A 17,886-nucleotide genomic window follows, 5' to 3' on the forward strand; every position below is an offset into this window, starting at 1 on the left:
GCAGCCGTCTCCCTCCCAGCCCAGCTGTAGTGTATGCTGGCTGCTGCTACTCTGAGCTCCTTCAGGTTGACACTGAGCCAGTGGCCCAGAGCATAGAGACACTCGTGAGAACAGGAGCTCTTCAAGTTCCCCAATGAGTCACAACAACGTTAGACTGACCTGATAGGGTTCTTTGAAAGACAAACAGGATAACACGAAAGCCACCTCTGAGGCAGTTCACTGTGTCTGTGTATTTCCCAGTGAAGTTACCCAAGCCAGTCCCTGCCTAGGGATTCAGCATATGTTGAATGTTATATGCTGTATGTTATATGTTATATGTTGGTTGTTACTGCTACTGTATTCAAAATATTAGTCTACTGGAAGTCCGGGGGGGGGGGGGGGGGTATAGGGTGCAGGCTGACTTCCTCATCACAAAAACGGGACGGCAGGAGGATAGGGCAAGGAGGGGGGAAAGCTCTAACATAAACAGCCTCCTCACTCACATGACAGGTACAGCAGAAATCTGTAGCTCTGATGCCAGGAACACCAATAACCCAGTACAGCAATCTTTCCACCACACATCACCTCTTCCACCAAAGGAAATCTGTGAAAGCCATCCATCCACCACCACATCCAGTCCAGAGCCTCCAGGTGGGCAGCACAGGCCCAACAGGACAATGGAGCCCTTTCTCCTGCAGCTGGAGAAATTGATACCATGAGGCAAGCACAATAAGAGCACCATGCCTTAACTGTTTACCACCTTAAAATTGGGACCCTATTTAGCCATCAACATGTGTATAATATGAGAAGGAAGGGACAGCCCCCATCCCACCCTCCAACCCCTCCACACCTGGAGAAGATCACACAGGTAACTGAGAGAGTACTCAGTTCCCATGGAGAAGGACTGGCAGGTGGGATAGTGTATGTCTGTTTGGGGAGGGAGGACTTACCTGGTGCTTCAATATATAGAGATCTGATATGAGTTAGGCCATCCCACACAGAGACTAGACCACACATACAGAACAGAAGTTCAATTCCTCCAAAAAGTTTTTCCCCGTCCCGTATCTCCCTGTTCCCATAAGACATTAGGTGTTGAGGGAATTCAGAGGAGGCTGGATGGTTTGTAATCCAAGCTAAGCATGAGACCGTCCCTCAACACGACAATAAAGGAGAAGAAACCCTGGGGCAAACTCACGCAGAAGCAACAACAAAACGTCTGAGGGCCTATATTTAACAGTGATGGGAATTGTGGGGCGAGCCATACAGGAACACTTTCAATGCATGGCGAAGGTCAATTGGGACTTAAACTTCCTCCTCAGACTCTGCACTTGCTTATTTTCTCCCTCCTTGCCTCCCCCCTCCCCACCCCTCTCCCCGACAACATAATAAAGAGATAAGCATTGTTTAGCAAAACAATGAGCCACTTCCAAAGACCTTTCGGTCTCAGACGCTGAGTTTTCACATCCATGAACAGCGTGTGGCCGTGAGCAGAGAAATAAAAGACTTCACAGGAAGACTGGGACATTATAATTGGAGTCATTACCCCACAGCCTCTCACGACTCCAGTATCTACAAATGAGAAGGACTTGATATGTATTACCTCTACACCCAACCAGAGGACAAAAGCAGCTCTATAATAAGGTGTGTTGGTATGGGGAGTTATAGCCACAGCTTTTGCGGTGACCGTATTATCGCCAGTCTGCCGGACACGAGTCATGAAGGCAGTCAAATTTGACATGACTGTTTAGTCATGGTAATTAGGCTTCTCCAAGCTCTGATGGTCATTTGTAGCCTACCAAACTTGCTAACTGTCTGGTACTCTGCACTCTATTGTCCCTCTAATCACTAAGAGATCAATGCAAACATATATGGAAATCTAATCAAGCACTTTTTATTTATTTTTTACCTTCATTTAACTAGGCAAGTCAGTTAAGAACAAATTCTTGTTTTCAAGGTTAACTGCCTTGTTCAGGGTCAGAATGCCATATTTTTACCCTGTCAGCTCGGGGATTTGATCTTGCAACCTTTCGGTTACTAGTCCAAAGCTCTAACCACTAGGATACCTGCCACCCCATGAGAGCCCATGAGCTCATGTTGCAACATTTCTATAGGCTATGCAATTGCGTGAGAAAATAGATTGATGGCCGCCAATAAAATGATGAGGATCCCATCAGCTTTTTATAGGCTAGGCCTATTATATTTATTTCTCAACTTTCCTAATATTAAGCACATTGCTTATATTTACAACAGGAGTATAGCCTACCAGGCTGGCATGAAAATAAACCACGGGAAGCGCGTCCTCCATTCACTATATAAGTGCATAGATGACATGTATTGTTTCCGCTGCCCCCGTTTCGAGACAGGTGCATGATAATAGTCCATTCTTAATCAAAACAAATGTCACACATATATTATTTAGTAAATGTAAAGATTAAATCAAGAATAGTCTGATGGGTGACAATATTATCCTATCACTTGTGATTTATATTTATTTTATTTTTATTTCACCTTTATTTAACCAGGTAGGCCAGTTTACAACTGTGACCTGGCCAAGATAAAGCAAAGCAGTGTGACAAAAACAACAACACAGAGTTGTAAAAAAATAGAAAAATCTATGTACAGCGTGAGCAAATGTAGAAGAGTAGGGAGGTAGGCAATAAATAGGCCCTAGAGGCGAAAATAATTACAATTCAGCATTAATACTGGAGTGATAGATGTGCAGATGATGATGTGCAAGTAGAGATACTGGGGTGCAAAAGAGCAAGTGGGTAAGTAATATTATGGGGATGAGGTAGTCGGGTGTGCTATTTACAGATTGGCTGTGTGCAGGTACAGTGATCGGTAAGCTGCTCAGACAGCTGATGCTTAAAGTTAGAGAGGGAGATATAAGACTCCAGCTTCAGAGATTTTGCAATTCGTTCCAGTCATTGGCAGCAGAGAACTGTAAGGAAAGGCGGCCAAAGGAAGTGTTGGCTTTGGGGATGACCAGTGCAATGTACCTGCTGGAGCGTGTGCTATGGGTGGGTGTTGCTATGGTGACCAGTGAGCTGAGATAAGGCGGGGCTTTACCTAGCAAAGACTTGTAGATGATCTGGAGCCAGTGGGTTTGGCGACGGATATGTAGTGAGGGCCAGCCAACGAGAGCGTACAGGTCGCAGTGGTGGGTGGTATATGGGGCTTTGGTGATTAAATGGATGGCACTGCGATAGACTACATCCAGTTTGCTAAGTAGAGTGTTGGGGGCAATTTTGTAAATGACATCGCCGAAGTCAAGGATCGGTAGGATAGTCAGTTTTGCGAGGGTATGTTTGGCGGCATGAGTGAAGGAGGCTTTGTTGCGAAATAGGAAGCCGATTCTAGATGTAATTTTGGATTGGAGATGCTTAACCTCTCTAGGGTATGTGGGACGGTAGCGTCTCACCTCGTCAACAGCCAGTGAAACTGCAGGGCGCCAAATTCAAAACAACAGAAATCCCATAATTAAAATTCCTCAAACATACAAGTATTTTAAACCATTTTAAAGATACACTTGTTGTAAATCCAGCCACAGTGTCCGATTTCAAAAAGGCTTTACGACGAAAGCACACCAAACGATTATGTTAGGTCAGAGCCAAGTCACAGAAAAATAGCCATTTTTCCAGCCAAAGAGAGGAGTCACAAAAGGCAGAAATAGAGATCAAATTAATCACTAACTGTTGTGTATTGATATTCTAGTTTTGTCCCTTTAGGGCACCTGTAACCCCCCCTTGCTTACCTACGTTGAAATGCTTGGAATGTTCTTCCTGTGAAACGCATTAAACAATAACCACGTTAATTTCTACTCCCGTCTCATGTCCTGTCCTTATATTAGTTGTATAAGTAATACAGTGTGCTATACAACACTAACCTTTGATGATCATCATCAGATGACACTCATAGGACTTCATGTTACACAAGACATGTATGTTTTGTTCGGTAAAGTTCATATTTATATCCAAAAATCTGAGTTTACATTGGCGCGTTATGTTCAGTAGTTCCAAAACATCCGGTGATTTTGCAGAGAGCCACATCAATTTACAGAAATACTCATAATAAACATTGCTAAAAGATACAACTGTTATGCATGGAATTTTAGATCCACTTCTCCTTAATGCAACCGCTGTGTCAGAATTCAAAAAAACTTTATGGAAAAAGCACACCATGCAATAATCTGAGTACAGCGCTCAGAGACCAACACAACCCAAAGAGATATCCGCCATGTTGTGTAGTCAACAGATGTCAGAATAGCATTATAAATATTCACTTACCTTTGATGATCTTCATCAGAATGCACTCCCAGGAATCCCAGTTCCACAATAAATGTTTGTTTTGTTCGATAAAGTCCATCATTTATGTCCAAATACATCCTTTTTGTTAGCGCGTAGCCCAGTAATCAAAATTAATGACGCACGATCTCTAGGTGCAGACGAAAGTCAAAAAGTTCCGTTACAGTCCGTAGAAACATGTCAAACGATGTATAGATTCAATCTTTAAGATGTTTTTAACGTAAATCTTCAATAATGTTCCAACTGGAGAATTCCTTTGTCTTCAGAAATGCAATGGAACGCAAGCTAACTCTCTCATGTGAACACGCCTGGTCAGCTCGTGGCTCTCTGGCAGACCTCTGACTCATTCCCCTCTCATTCGCCCCCAATTCACAATAGAAGCCTCTAACAAGGTTCTAACGACTGTTGACATCTAGTGGAAGCCTTAGGAAGTGCAATATGACCCAATTTCCACTGTATCTTGGATAAGCAAAGAGTTGAAAAACTACAAACCTCAGATTTCCCACTTCATGGTTGGATTTTTTCTCAGGTTTTTGCCTGCCATATGAGTTCTGTTATACTCACAGACATCATTCAAACAGTTTTAGAAACGTCAGAGTGTTTTCTATCCAAATCTACTAATAATATGCATATATTAGTAACTGGGCCTTAGTAGCGTGAAAATTTTATTGGCGGACATGAAAATACTGCCCCCTACCCAAGAGAGGTTAATGTGAGTCTGGAAGGAGAGTTTACAGTCTAACCAGACACCTAGGTATTTGTAGTTGTCCACATATTCTAGGTCAGAACCGTCCAGAGTAGTGATGCTAGTCGGGCGGGAGGGTGCGGGCAGCAATCGGTTGAAGAGCATGCACTTAGTTTTACTAGCATTTAAAAGCAGTTGGAGGCCACGGAAAGAGTGTATGGCATTGAAGCTCTTTTGGAGGTTTGTTAGCACCGTGTCCAAAAAGGGCCAGATGTATAAAGAATGGTGTCATCTGCGTAGAGGTGGATCAGAGAATCACCAGCAGCTAGAGCGACATCATTGATATATACAGAGAAAAGAGTCGGCCCGAGGATTGAACCCTGTGGCACCCCCATAGAGACTGCCAGAGGTCCGGACAACAGGTCCTCCGATTTGACACACTGAACTCTATCTGAGAAGTAGTTGGTGAACCAGGCGAGGCAGTCATTTGAGAAGCCAAGGCTACTGAGTCTGACGATAAGAATATGGTGATTGACAGAGTCGAAAGCCTTGGCCAGGTCGATGAAGACGGCTGCACAGTACTGTCTTTTATCGATGGCGGTTATGATATCATTTAGGACCTTGAGCGTGGCTGAGGTGCACCCATGAACTGCTCGGAAACCAGATTGCATAGCGGAGAAGGTACGGTGCGATTCGAAATGGCCGGTGATCTGTTTATTAATTTGTCTTTCGAAGATTTTAGAAAGGCAGGGCAAGATGGATATAGGTCTATAACAGTTTGGGTCTAGAGTGTCTCCCCCTTTGAAGAGGGGGATGACCACGGCAGCTTTCCAATCTTTGGGGATCTCAGATTACATGAAGGAGAGGTTGAATAGGCTAGTAATAGGGGTTGCAACAATTTCGGCTGATAATTTTAGAAAGAGAGGGTCCAGATTGTCTAGCCCAGCTGATTTGTAGGGATCCAGATTTTGCAGTTCTTTCAGAACATCCTCTGTCTGGTTTTGGGTGAAGGAGAAGTGGGAGGGGGCAGTGGGCAAGTTGCTGCAGGGGGTGCTGAGATGTTGGCCAGGGTAGGGGTAGCCAGGTGGAAAGCAAGGCCAGCTGTGGAAAAATGCTTATTGAAATGATCGATTATCTTAGATTTATCGGTGGAGACAGTGTTTCCTATCCTCAGTGCAGTGGGCAGCTGGGAGGAGGTGCTCTTATTATCCATGGACTTTACAGTGTCCCAAAACTTTTTGGAATTAGTGCTACAGGAAGCAAATTTCTGTTTGAAAAAGCTAGACTTAGCTTTCCTAACTGACTGAGTATATTGATTCTTGACTTCCCTGAAATGTTACATATCGCGGGGGCTATTCAATGCTAATGCAGAACGCCACAGGATGATTTTGTGCTGGTCTAGGGCAGTCAATGAGGCAGTGATCGCTGAGATCCTGGTTGAAGAAAGCAGAGGTGAATTTAGGGCAGGTTGGTCAGGATGATATCTAAGAGGGTTGCCCATGGTTACAGATTCCGGGTTGTACCTGGTAGGTTCCTTGATGATTTGTGTGAGATTGAGGGCATCTATCTTAGATTGTAGGACAGCTGGGGTGTTAAGCATGTCCCATGATATATTATCACTTGTGAATGATGCCCAGCATAATAAGCAATGCCTCATAGTTGCACACCTCATGTAGAACAGCCCATAGGCCTACATGTTTTAATAAGGTTTGTATCACAACTAAAGTGGCCAAGTAATTTCTTAAAATGAAGCACATTAATCCGTTTTACAAAGGGTGTAGAGCCTAACTGACATATATAAGCAGCACCTTAGTTTCAAGTTTGAGGAAGATAATTTACACCATAAAAATGCACCTTTATAATAAAAGCATTACATGCATAATTGCATTTGTTGTCACTTTTGATAATGGTGTTTTCCGCTAATGGAACATTTGCGCTTATATCCTACTACCATGTGCACATTGATGCGCTTATAATGTGAAGAAATAGCCTAATAGTTTATCAACATTTTATGGTAAACATTCTAATCTGTTGCGTCAGCCACATTTCATTAAAAAAAAACAATTTGATGCTAGTAATTGTATTAATTTGGGATCTCTCATCCCACAACTGTCCCAGACTATGTTTGGAATATTTATTTATCGCACAGAATAGAATAGGTCGACTTTTGTACTATGGGGATAGCAGATTGAAATAGGCTAGTGCTTTTGCTGTTTGTTAGGCCTACTTATCTTGTTGGCTGACGAAAAGTAAATGTGGACAGTTCTTCCAATATCTTCAATATGCACCTCGGAATTTGATAAGGATGTACGCAGTTGAACGGTGCCTGTATATAGCCTCGCTACTGTTATTTTTCACTGTCTTTTTACTGTTGTTTTTATTTCTTTACTTATCTATTGTTCACCTAATACCTATTTTTTACTTAAAAAATTGCACTGTTGGTTAGGGCCTGTAAGTAAGCATTTCACTCTAAGGTCTACACATGTTGTATTCGGCGCACGTGACAAATAAACTTTGATTTGATGTGTCTGACTTGTAGCCTGTGAGAAGACCCGATCACGTGACATAGAGCCATGTGAGTGAGAGATGCTTCGGATTGCGCAGCACACTCAGGGAGAAGGGCACAATGCAGCACTCCGGGCTGCAAAAGACATGGATTATTTTAGGGTGCATTACGGCCAACAAGGGGATGCCTCCGTGACATTTGCGGCATTATCAAGTGCTTGTCAAATTGTGAATGAGAGACTATTGGAGTGTGTACAGCCTGCACAAAAACAAAGCAGAGCTCATGCCTTTCAAGGGACTTCTTTCAAATCATCATTAGAGTCTCATCATACAGCCTTACAATGTATTAAAAATCTAAACATAAAGCCGCCCAACGTTTGTAGAACAACTAAATTTACATTAACAACTCTAAATTAAGCATATAGGAGTACCTATTTCTTTGTTAACCACTCAACACTGAAATAGAGTACATTTTCTTCATAGCATGCTTCTTTAGACCTGTCTAAAATAAATACTGGATTTATTGTGCAGGTGTAGGTTATATTACATAGATTTATTCAACTTTTTTAAATGGCTTGTAGGCTATGTGTGGAAGCCAGGAGATGACAAATGTGTTTATTCATTAACGGTCAATTACCGTGACACAGACATTTATTTGCTTGACAATCGCCACAGCTACTACATGGTGGGAATACAGAGCTCACAAGTCTTACAGCCATGTCTCACCCTGCCGTTGTGTACCCATCGCACCGGACTATATCATAGGCAAATGGGCAGTGGGTACAAACGTAAAACCATCAGAGAAGTGCCCATCAGTGATGAGGACCACAAGGCAAAGCTGGGGCATGGGTCATGACTCATGACTTTGTCAGAAACCTGCAGAATTACACTGTATGCCTACAACTACCTACACTGGGAGGAGGGTGGCAGCACGCTTTATTCTGAGCATGCCATCTGCCCCTATATCACCTGCAGTAAATGAGTGGAACCAAGACAGCCTGTCCCTGTTACGCCAACCGAGCATGAGGTGAACAAACACACACTGATCTCCCATTACCACATGCTTCATAATAAACGTAAGACCCACCTCACTGGACTCATTTCAAGAGGGGGGAGGAAAGAAGGGGTTATTACCATGTCATTGCAATATTCACAAAAATCAACCAAGAGCACAGATCAGCAGAGTCATGGTGGTGTCAATTCAGGTTGATCAACTGTAGGTAGCCTTGGTGTAAAATTGATGAAAAGTATTACTTTGCATTACTGGTCAAATACAACCAGCACTTGAGACTCAAAGTAAAGTTAAACATGTATTCACAAACCTTTAGTGAACTTGGGTCTGCCAAGGCCAGCGCTTGCCTCTTCAGTTCAGTCACATTAATTTGACATTGTTGGCAAAAGCTTCCTTTGCCGTCCCTTCTCTCCGACTCGGAGACAGTCACCGACCCAGCGCCCTCGGGTGGTGGCCGGCTGTTACACCGCGCATACTCGGATGAGTGAAGTATTTTCCTGGTATTCAGATCAAGAGGGAACGGCGACTCTCCGCTGGGACAACCCTCCACCTTCGTCAGGAGAGAAACGCAAGTCAGCTCAAATAGATTCATTGATTTCTATGTAGGAAAATACAATGGATTCAAACTTGTAGACGCACAAGCACAGGTGTGGAGGCATAACGTTACTTGTCTGGAGTTGTTTGTTGAATACCTTGACAAACTGCATGAATGTCAACATGAATAGGTAGACATGAGCATTACCAATCTGCAGAGGTAGGCTAAATGCGATCCAAAACAAACGGGTGTGCTGCGACATGTGTAATTGTAAATCGGAAACTGAACACTTTAAGTGTATGTGTAAAACACTTGATATGGCTAAAACACTTACAGTAAACCTGCAGTTGTCAGGGTCCCGTCCATGAGTTGCATTTCCCCAAAATGAGTTCATTCTCCTAGGTCTGGGTATACCTACTAGACGTAGTTCTCACATACACTCAACTGCGTAGTTGTAAATGGAAGTGTCAGTCCCTACACACTTGTGACTAAAGCAAAACCGTCTGCTGGCTACCACTTCTGTAGAGTAGACTAATAACCATGGTTGTGTGCTGCACTGGATCAGTCCCATGACAATACAATACGAGTGAAGTGAAGTTTTGGTCCTCACTGCGCACGGTGGGCGGGAATCAACTCTTTTAAATGGGTGGGGTTTACAAGACAACTTTTGAGAAACTTTTTGGCGCATGATTTGGCACTGCAATAGTAAATCACGTAAACACCGTAGGTGCATGGATCAGACAGGGTAGTTCAATGTGTAATAGTTGTATTAGGTTTATAGGTTATTAGGCTAGATATTTATAAAGCTGAACTTGCCCATTGTTATGGCTGCTTTTATCAATGCATTGCAGTAGTTTCAAGTTTTTTTTGTCACATGTACAGGATACACATGGAATACAGTACATCGTCCAACGAAATGCTTACTGTCAGGTTCCTTCTCGAGAATGGAACAACAATAAGACAATAATAATATATAAGATATATGAACATAAAGTAAATGGCTCAGTAGAATATAATAAACATTTTAGCATGAGTATAATACAGGGAAGCACAAATTATAGTTCAATATTTAGACATCTATCAGAGAAAAGGGGGATTGGGGTGCAAGTGTTTAAATTGTGCAGTATAAGCAATATACTGTAAATAATAGTCTGGTAGTAGCAGCAACTGTGATGTGTGTGTAGCATGGATGCTACATTTCTTCCTGCGCTGCAGACGTCTGTATCAGTCCCCTAATACAGGAGCAGTAAAGGCCCAGCGCACTTCTTTTGTTTATATTTTTCTTCCTACACTGCAGAGGGAAACATGGTCCGCTAATGCAGGCAAGGCTGACCCGCTAATTGGGCAGGATTAGGCGGCCGCCTATGGCAGCAGATTGAAGAGGGCTGACTTTTCTGAGCCTAACTGACCAAGACCCACCTCCAACAACACATAAAACCTCACATAATTATGCACAAAAACAGTGAGCATTTCTCTCAACCAGTGGTATATGGGCTTTTTAGGTGAGTGCTGATGCCGCCCTGTGATAAGAAGTGCCCACTTTGGCTTATGCAGGGGACCAAAATATTTTGTGTTTCCATTCCCAGCGCCTCTCCAGGGTGCTGTGGACAGAATCATCGCTGCACGCTCCACCAACGTTCAGTCAAAAAAGTACTCTAACATAGGGTGTGGTGTGTATTGGTAAAGTGGGACACTTTCGTTTTCCAGAACACCTTACATAATCATCCCATTGTATTAAAACCCAACATAATACCATTCTAAATAGCTTAATAACTCTACTACACTATACAAAATAAAAAATATATAAATGTTAAAACCAGGATGGGTGACTCTTCTTCAAACACGGATTGTGCTGAGACCAATTTTTTTCAGTCAATATGGGCAAATTGGGACACTCAATTCTTTATTGTAAAGAAGTATAAATTAGAGAGTATATGAGTCATTTCAATATTTTAACTAGAAACTTAAACTTTTCATACAAATTAAATGTATTCAAACATGTTTTATGTATTTTTGTGGAACATTATTATTATATTCATTATCATCATATTTGATTATAATTATATGGTGTAGCCCAGATGTAATTGTATAGCCTATAAATAAAATAAAGTTAACTTAATCTAGGCCTATCAGCTCAACATTCTCAGCACTACACTCTAATGGACATTTTGTAGAATGAAACCAAAAAGACCTGACCCCTCAACAATTTCAATTACTGTTTTATTGTCACCGAGTCAAATACAGCAAAATAAACCGTCATCATATATACCTGTATGGTTATGAATATAGCTAGCAAGGATTTGTAATTTTGGTGAGGTAATATATTTCTACGTGAAGTGCAGCTATGCTAGCTTTTTCTAGCAAGCTAGCTGATAGCAGATTTGAGGAAAATGAAATTGAACATTTGATCCTATTTCCAAAATGGATTTTTATTCAGAAAAAATGTATTTCATAACCCCCAAAATATTTGTTCTGCATTAAAATGGCAGAGAAGAGTGTCCCAGTTTGACAGTAACAGGTTGTCCCAGTTTGACAGTAGGCTATTGGCATACTGGGACACCATCAACATGTCAATGTTCTAAAAAGGTGAGAGTAGTAAAAAAAACTATTTACAGTCATTTTGATTTACAATTAAATTATTCCATTCCATTTCAACATCTGGAAATTACGTATTTTAGACATCTTTTCAACATAATTTTGCTTACTGGGACTATTCTAGTTGTGCGGACTGGCAATATTTTTTTCTCGGAATAGTCAGGACCAGCCCTGAATACAGGAGTAGTAAAGGACCAGTGCATTACTTTTGTGAGAGAACATTTTTCCCCGCGCTGCGGCTGTATTGGTCCGCTAATGCAGGAGTTGTAAAGGACCAGTGCATTACTTTTGTGAGAGAACATTTTTCCCCGCGCTGCGGCTGTATTGGTCCGCTAATGCAGGAGTTGTAAAGGACCAGTGCATTACTTTTGTGAGAGAACATTTTTCCCCGCGCTGCAGACGGCTGTATTGGTCCGCTAATGCAGGAGTTGTAAAGGCCCAGTGCACTACTTTTGTGGCAAATGTATTTTTATTAGTGAGTGAGTGAGTGAGTGAGTGAGTGAGTGAGTGAGTGAGTGAGTGAGTGAGTGAGTGAGTGAGTGAGTGAGTGAGTGAGTGAGTGAGTGAGTGAGTGAGTGAGTGAGTGAGTGAGTGAGTGAATGCATGTGTGCAGAGAGGAAGTGCAGGTGGTCAGTCCACTTCAAGTGTTCAACAGTTTTATGGCTTGTGGATAGAAACTGTCTCTGAGCCTGTTGGTATCAGACCTCATCCTACATAGCATGACAGTAGAGAAATGACTGAGTTATTTCTATAGCCTAATGACATTATTATTTGAAATATTCATAGTGATTCTAGATTATTGTAGTCAGTGGCTGTATCCTGTTCTCACACAAGCGGACACATTTTTAGACATTGCTTCACAGACAAGTCAACAGTACATAGCCTAACCTACTGAGCTTTACAGCCAATGCTTCCCGTTCTTGCTACTTTGGCGCCATCCTTTGGTAAATACACAGATTGCAGGATGGATTTCCCAAAATAAGGGCCATGTTCAATATTTAATTAAAAAACTTTAAATATTTGATGTTGATGATGTAAGCGACAGCGGCTTCGTTCTTCATTGTGAGGATCCCTTCTACCCTCACATGACCCAGTTGCAGCCCTTTGTCTGTCTGTCTGTCTGACCGACTGTCTGACTGACTGTCTGACTGTCTGTCTGTGTCGTCGACTGGGTTGAGTGGGCTTACGCTTGGCAGCGCAACTGGTAGCAAATTATAGGCGTCCTTATGGGGTTAACAGAATGAGGTCAATTTAATACTGCTGAACGTTAATTTTGCAATTACACATGAAACATAACATAAGCTATTCACCCAAAAAGGCAAATACAAAATTGACTCAGAATATTTTGTCATAAATCAGAAAATTATGTTTTTATCTGAAACTATGGCCAATCAAGTCTGTCATTGTGGTCATTGATTTCGAGTCTTAATATTTGGCTATCACTGCTCGGTGTCTTTTGAACAGGAGAGAGAGCGCCCAGAGAATGAGCGCCGCGATTACAGTAGACAAATTGCTTATTAAAGCAATGAGTGTTTGGGACCACAAAGCACCATCCACCCTGCTACTCTCTTCTGTTTTTGAAATTATTTTGAAGAAGAGAAATCCAACCAGCGATCACGCTATGAAGTTGGCATTGTTGATGAGGCGCATCGGACAATCAGGGGAGCTGTTCATGGTCCTGAAATACCTGACGCCCGTCAAGTTAAGATGTACAGGGTCCGAGACAATTGACTTTGTAGTTTAGGCTACCTGTAAATCCAGGTTTGTAGCGTTACTGATCACTTTGTCTATCAACTTATTTATTAGCATGATCATTTTCAAGGTAGTGTGTATTAGGTTACATTTCATGTTTTGAATATGTTACAGTTAGTTAGAGTGCACTCACTCACCTTTGCTTTTCTCCTCAGAAGATGACTGGTAAATCCAAATATGATATCAGAGTCCACGAAGAATGTTCCCAGATCTATGAGACTGGGGTTGGGCTTGTCAGCTCCAGAGGAGCCCGAGGAGTTTGGTAAAGCCATGAGGGAAATGTGCGTAATATTCCACACCCCGGGTTATCGAATTGACATCTATATTTGTCTATTCATTTCCATTTCAGGAGATATTTTCATAGACCCCAAAACATTGCATGATTTCAATTCAAAAGCTATTCCGGACATCCAACAATGACTCAGAGAGAGCTCACTGTCTCTCCATGACCACTCCACTCAATGCCCAACAATTGCGACGTGTGCGCAAATATATCTTTCCCGTGCGTGGCCAGCAGTCCAGCAAGACAACAAACCAATACAATCCATCCGTGATCGATACCTTTATATCCACAGGTATAGTCAGTTTTTACCCATCCTTGGACTCATGCCTGGTCTTTCAGCTCGTAGGTCTCGGAACGAAATCACATGTGCCTAAGGAGGACCACCTTTTGCAGTCCCACACCCACACCCTCCCTCTTTCCTCCTCGCTCACTCACTCACTCGACCAGTCGCGCAATTCCCCTGCCAGTCAGTCGTTTGCTGCGCTTACTGCGGACTTGCTAGAGGCTCCAACATTAATTTATCAACGCAAACACGCACGAGAGACCTGCGTAATCCAACAGCTTCGCAATGAGCTGGTTTGAGATCTTTGATGAAACTAAACTTGTGCCATGACCCATTTCACTTAGTTGGATCCTCTCGTTTTTTTGAATGAAACTATTTTGCAGGGAAAACCCTGAGTTGATCAGTGCAGTGCACAGAGAGTCAGCTCTTGCGTTCAGGTGTGTGTGTGTACCTTGGGGCTATTCATTACGAGGCTAACATATGTAGGCTGTTGGCTTAGCTGCCTTCCAGTTTCTGATCAAATGTTAATATGTAAAAAACTTTGAAAGACAACAATGTCTTATTTTCATAGAATTATCAAATACAGAGCAGTTTTAACTGGAATTTCAAAGTAGATCATGTATATTTTGTGTGCTTTGAAAGCTGAACAGAGGACATTAGGGCTGTTCTCTTAATAAAACATCTTATCTGAGGTGCACAGAGGAACTCGTATTAGATAAGCAGCCAGTCATCACCGATAATAAACTAATTGGTACCCGATGCCCGTTGAAGATGTCTCTGTAAAGCTTCTATATAGTTTGGTGGGTGTGAATGTTTTCAATTTATTTTGATTTAAGATTGTATTTCATCATTATTATACCAGCGCAGAATACAATTCGATACAATTATGTGTGGTCATGGATATGTTTACTCAAATGTAAGAATTGGGTTGTCTATATTATTCAACCTTTATTTATTCAGGTGTGTCTCTTGAGATAAAAAACGATTTAGAACCAAGATTAACCTGAGGGATATCAAGGTGGTTTAAATGATGCAGTTGGCTTATTAGGGTTGTGGGGATGCCCATAATAATCTCTATATGTGACGCAGTTATGCACTTCACCACAAACAAACGATCAACCAAACACACACGAATACGCACAGCCACAACCACAGCTTAGACTTGTTAACTGGAAGGATTCACTGAAGCTTCAGAAGACCGATAATTACTCTCCGTAGTAAAGATGATTTACCATGTCCGACCGCCACCTAGTTCCCCACTGGAGAAGGTTTGTGTCACCCTGGGCCGCTGATGAAATTCCAAGGACCACATCCCATGGGACTACTACCCCTACATCTGCTGCCCTTGAGCATATAGGGAAATCGCTCTGGCATATCATTAATACTGCTCAATATCTTATCCAACTTGATAACCTTCGCAGTACACAGGGCTTCATGAGAACCATTTACCAAATATTGGTCATGTTGTTGGCGCACTGCTGAGAACACAGGAAAGAAAGATGCGTCTTGGATGCAGCGAATAATCTTTGGATTATAATCTTTAATTAATGATTCATACATCAACACAAAAAATCTAACGTTATTACCATAGAAACATTGGTATCATTATTCCTAGCGGTGTAAAATGTAATTATTTTAGTCGAGGATGCTATATTTTGACACCAATAGCCTATTCATTGTACTCTCCTTCTGAAACAACAAAGATGTTTATCCTTCACCGGAAAATGTGTCAAACTGTCTGGAATCCAATGAGCCCTTTCCTTCAGCACCTCGGACAGCGACCATACCCATGGCGCTGTTTGCCTGGACTTCAGAAACAGTTTGACACAACGAGGCTATTGACATTAATAACACAAGGGGGCACACGAGAGAGAGAGAGAGAGAGAGGGAGCGGTGGAGAGACATTCTGTATTTCCCACAGATCACAGACCCACAAAGACTTTGAAAATAAATCCGACATTGATAAACTCCCATATCTGTTAGGGGAAATACCACAATGTGCAATCACAGAAGCAAGATTTGTGGCCCCTTGCCATGAGAAAAAGCCATCCAGTAGACCTCAAACAACATTGTAAATACCACCTATGTTTATCTGTTTATCTTCCCCCACTTTTCATACAACTATTTACACATTGCTAAAACAATGTACATAGCTGATAATATAATACTTGAAATGTCTATCTTTTTTAAACCTGTTTACTGTTACTGTTCATTTTCAAATTGTTTTTTGTTGTTGTTAAATTTGTTTCTTCTGACTTTTTTTTGTTTATTTCACTTGCTTTGGCAATGTAAACATATGTTTTCGGTGCCAATAAAGCCCATTTGACTTGTATTGAGTGAGAGAGAGACAGAGAGAGAGAAAGAGAGTAGGAGCAAGAGAGAAACAGACAGAGAGAGAAAGAGAGTAGGAGCGAGAGAGAGAGACAGACAGAGAGAGAAAGAGAGTAGGAGCGAGAGAGAGAGAGAAAGAGAGTAGGAGTGAGAGAGAGACAGACAGAGAGAGAAAGAGAGTAGGAGCGAGAGGTAGGGAGAGACATAGATGCTCATATATCAAACAAGGTTAATACACAGGTAAACATTGCTGTACAAATGTAGGCTACAGTGTTATAAAAATAAAACAAGTTTCTCAAAATATCTGGCATCTTTGATTAAACTATGCTGAAGTCATGGCGTGAAATCAGTGTAATCCACTATTCTTAATTAACAATCTAATCAGCCTAGGCTATACTCAAGGATTCGTGATACTCAGTGTAGGCCACTTCATCTATTGCCTTGGAAGTATTTGTCCACCAGATCAAGTGGTCCTAAACATTTCACAATTTTGGCAAAGAACTGTTGAACTGTTAAGAACCACTCCACCAGAGAGACCAAACTACAAGGAGGCGTCACTTCAGGTGGTCCAAACTGGCATAAAGAGCACTGTCTGCAACAGACAAAGATTTTGTTCAGTTTACAGCCATTAATGTAGGCCTAAATTACACCACCAGTACTTCATATTTTTAGAGCAGTTTGAAAATAAATTTCTTACATTTTAGTCAGGGTCCACATAGAAGAGCAATTAGACTTCAGTGCCTTGCCTTGACAGATTAACATAGGCTACTGTAGAAGGCCCTAAGCTAAATAGGCATATTTTTACAAAAGTTATCTTACCGTTAGTGGAGGTTTCATCTGAGCCATCCATGCCTATGCTGTGACTTCAGTGAGCAGCAGCTCTTTATATAGTGTTTTGGGGGTAGGTTCACACAATCTTTTCATTCAGCGAGGAATGAAGGCCATGCAGGTCTGACTGGCTGAGCTGGGTTCCACCTGCAACCTGTGTTGTACAACATACAGCCGCCCTGATGACGACGCCAAGTGTAGTCACTCACTCTCTGCACGTTGCTGGAAATGTTCTGAAGTATCAACTCTGTACCAAACAAAGAATGATGGTCCTTGCTAAATATTTATCTGATGTGTATATACAAATGTAGCCTACTATAGTACATAGTCTAATGGACTAATACAGCTAGATTAAATACTGCATGGATGGCAAGGCAAACACTAGGCAGCATACTTTTGAATGTCTTGGGTTGCTTAACTTTGAGGCGCAATAGAACAGTAGTCTTGAATTATGATTCTTTATCCATATTCATAGATAATGCAAACATCTCAAATTGTCATCACACACACTACTCCCCTATTCTGTTCCAACAGGGGGAAGGGTCTTATCGTACCATGGCTATGTGTCTAGTTTACATGAGTGCTGTGCAGCGCCAACCCCTTACTATTCACATTGATCTCCTTGGGAGAATGCAGGGATTTCAGCTAGGTAATGAAAATGACCTCCAATAACAGAATACAAATATTCCAATTCATATGAAAAGCATCAGATAGGTAATTATTGAAATATGTTTGAGACTTCATCTGAGAATTGTGTGAGCCTGACATTCCCCATGTTTATGTCAAAATACAGA

General features: G+C 41.7%; 1 protein-coding gene across 3 annotated transcripts in view; it reads right to left on the bottom strand.

Annotated features, from left to right (window-relative positions):
* Nucleotides 1-14,093, bottom strand: part of LOC139553547 (kinesin-like protein KIF26A) — a 129,329-nt gene extending 115,236 nt beyond the window's left edge. Inside the window, exons 1-2 of one of the 3 annotated variants that reach the window (XM_071365990.1) lie at nucleotides 13,505-14,093; nucleotides 8,796-9,035 (exon numbers count right to left, since the gene is read on the bottom strand). In XM_071365990.1, the coding sequence (XP_071222091.1) occupies nucleotides 8,796-9,035; nucleotides 13,505-13,639 (375 nt within the window). In that variant the 5' untranslated portion in view covers nucleotides 13,640-14,093. Of the gene's footprint in view, nucleotides 1-8,795; nucleotides 9,036-9,354; nucleotides 9,605-13,504 lie in introns of those variants that run through there. The other 2 variants (XM_071365989.1, XM_071365991.1) reach the window with 2 other exon arrangements.
* Nucleotides 14,094-17,886: the final 3,793 nt, after the last annotated feature.

The sequence above is a fragment of the Salvelinus alpinus genome, chromosome 25, assembly GCF_045679555.1.
Source record: "Salvelinus alpinus chromosome 25, SLU_Salpinus.1, whole genome shotgun sequence".
Classification (NCBI taxonomy): Eukaryota; Metazoa; Chordata; class Actinopteri; order Salmoniformes; family Salmonidae; genus Salvelinus; species Salvelinus alpinus.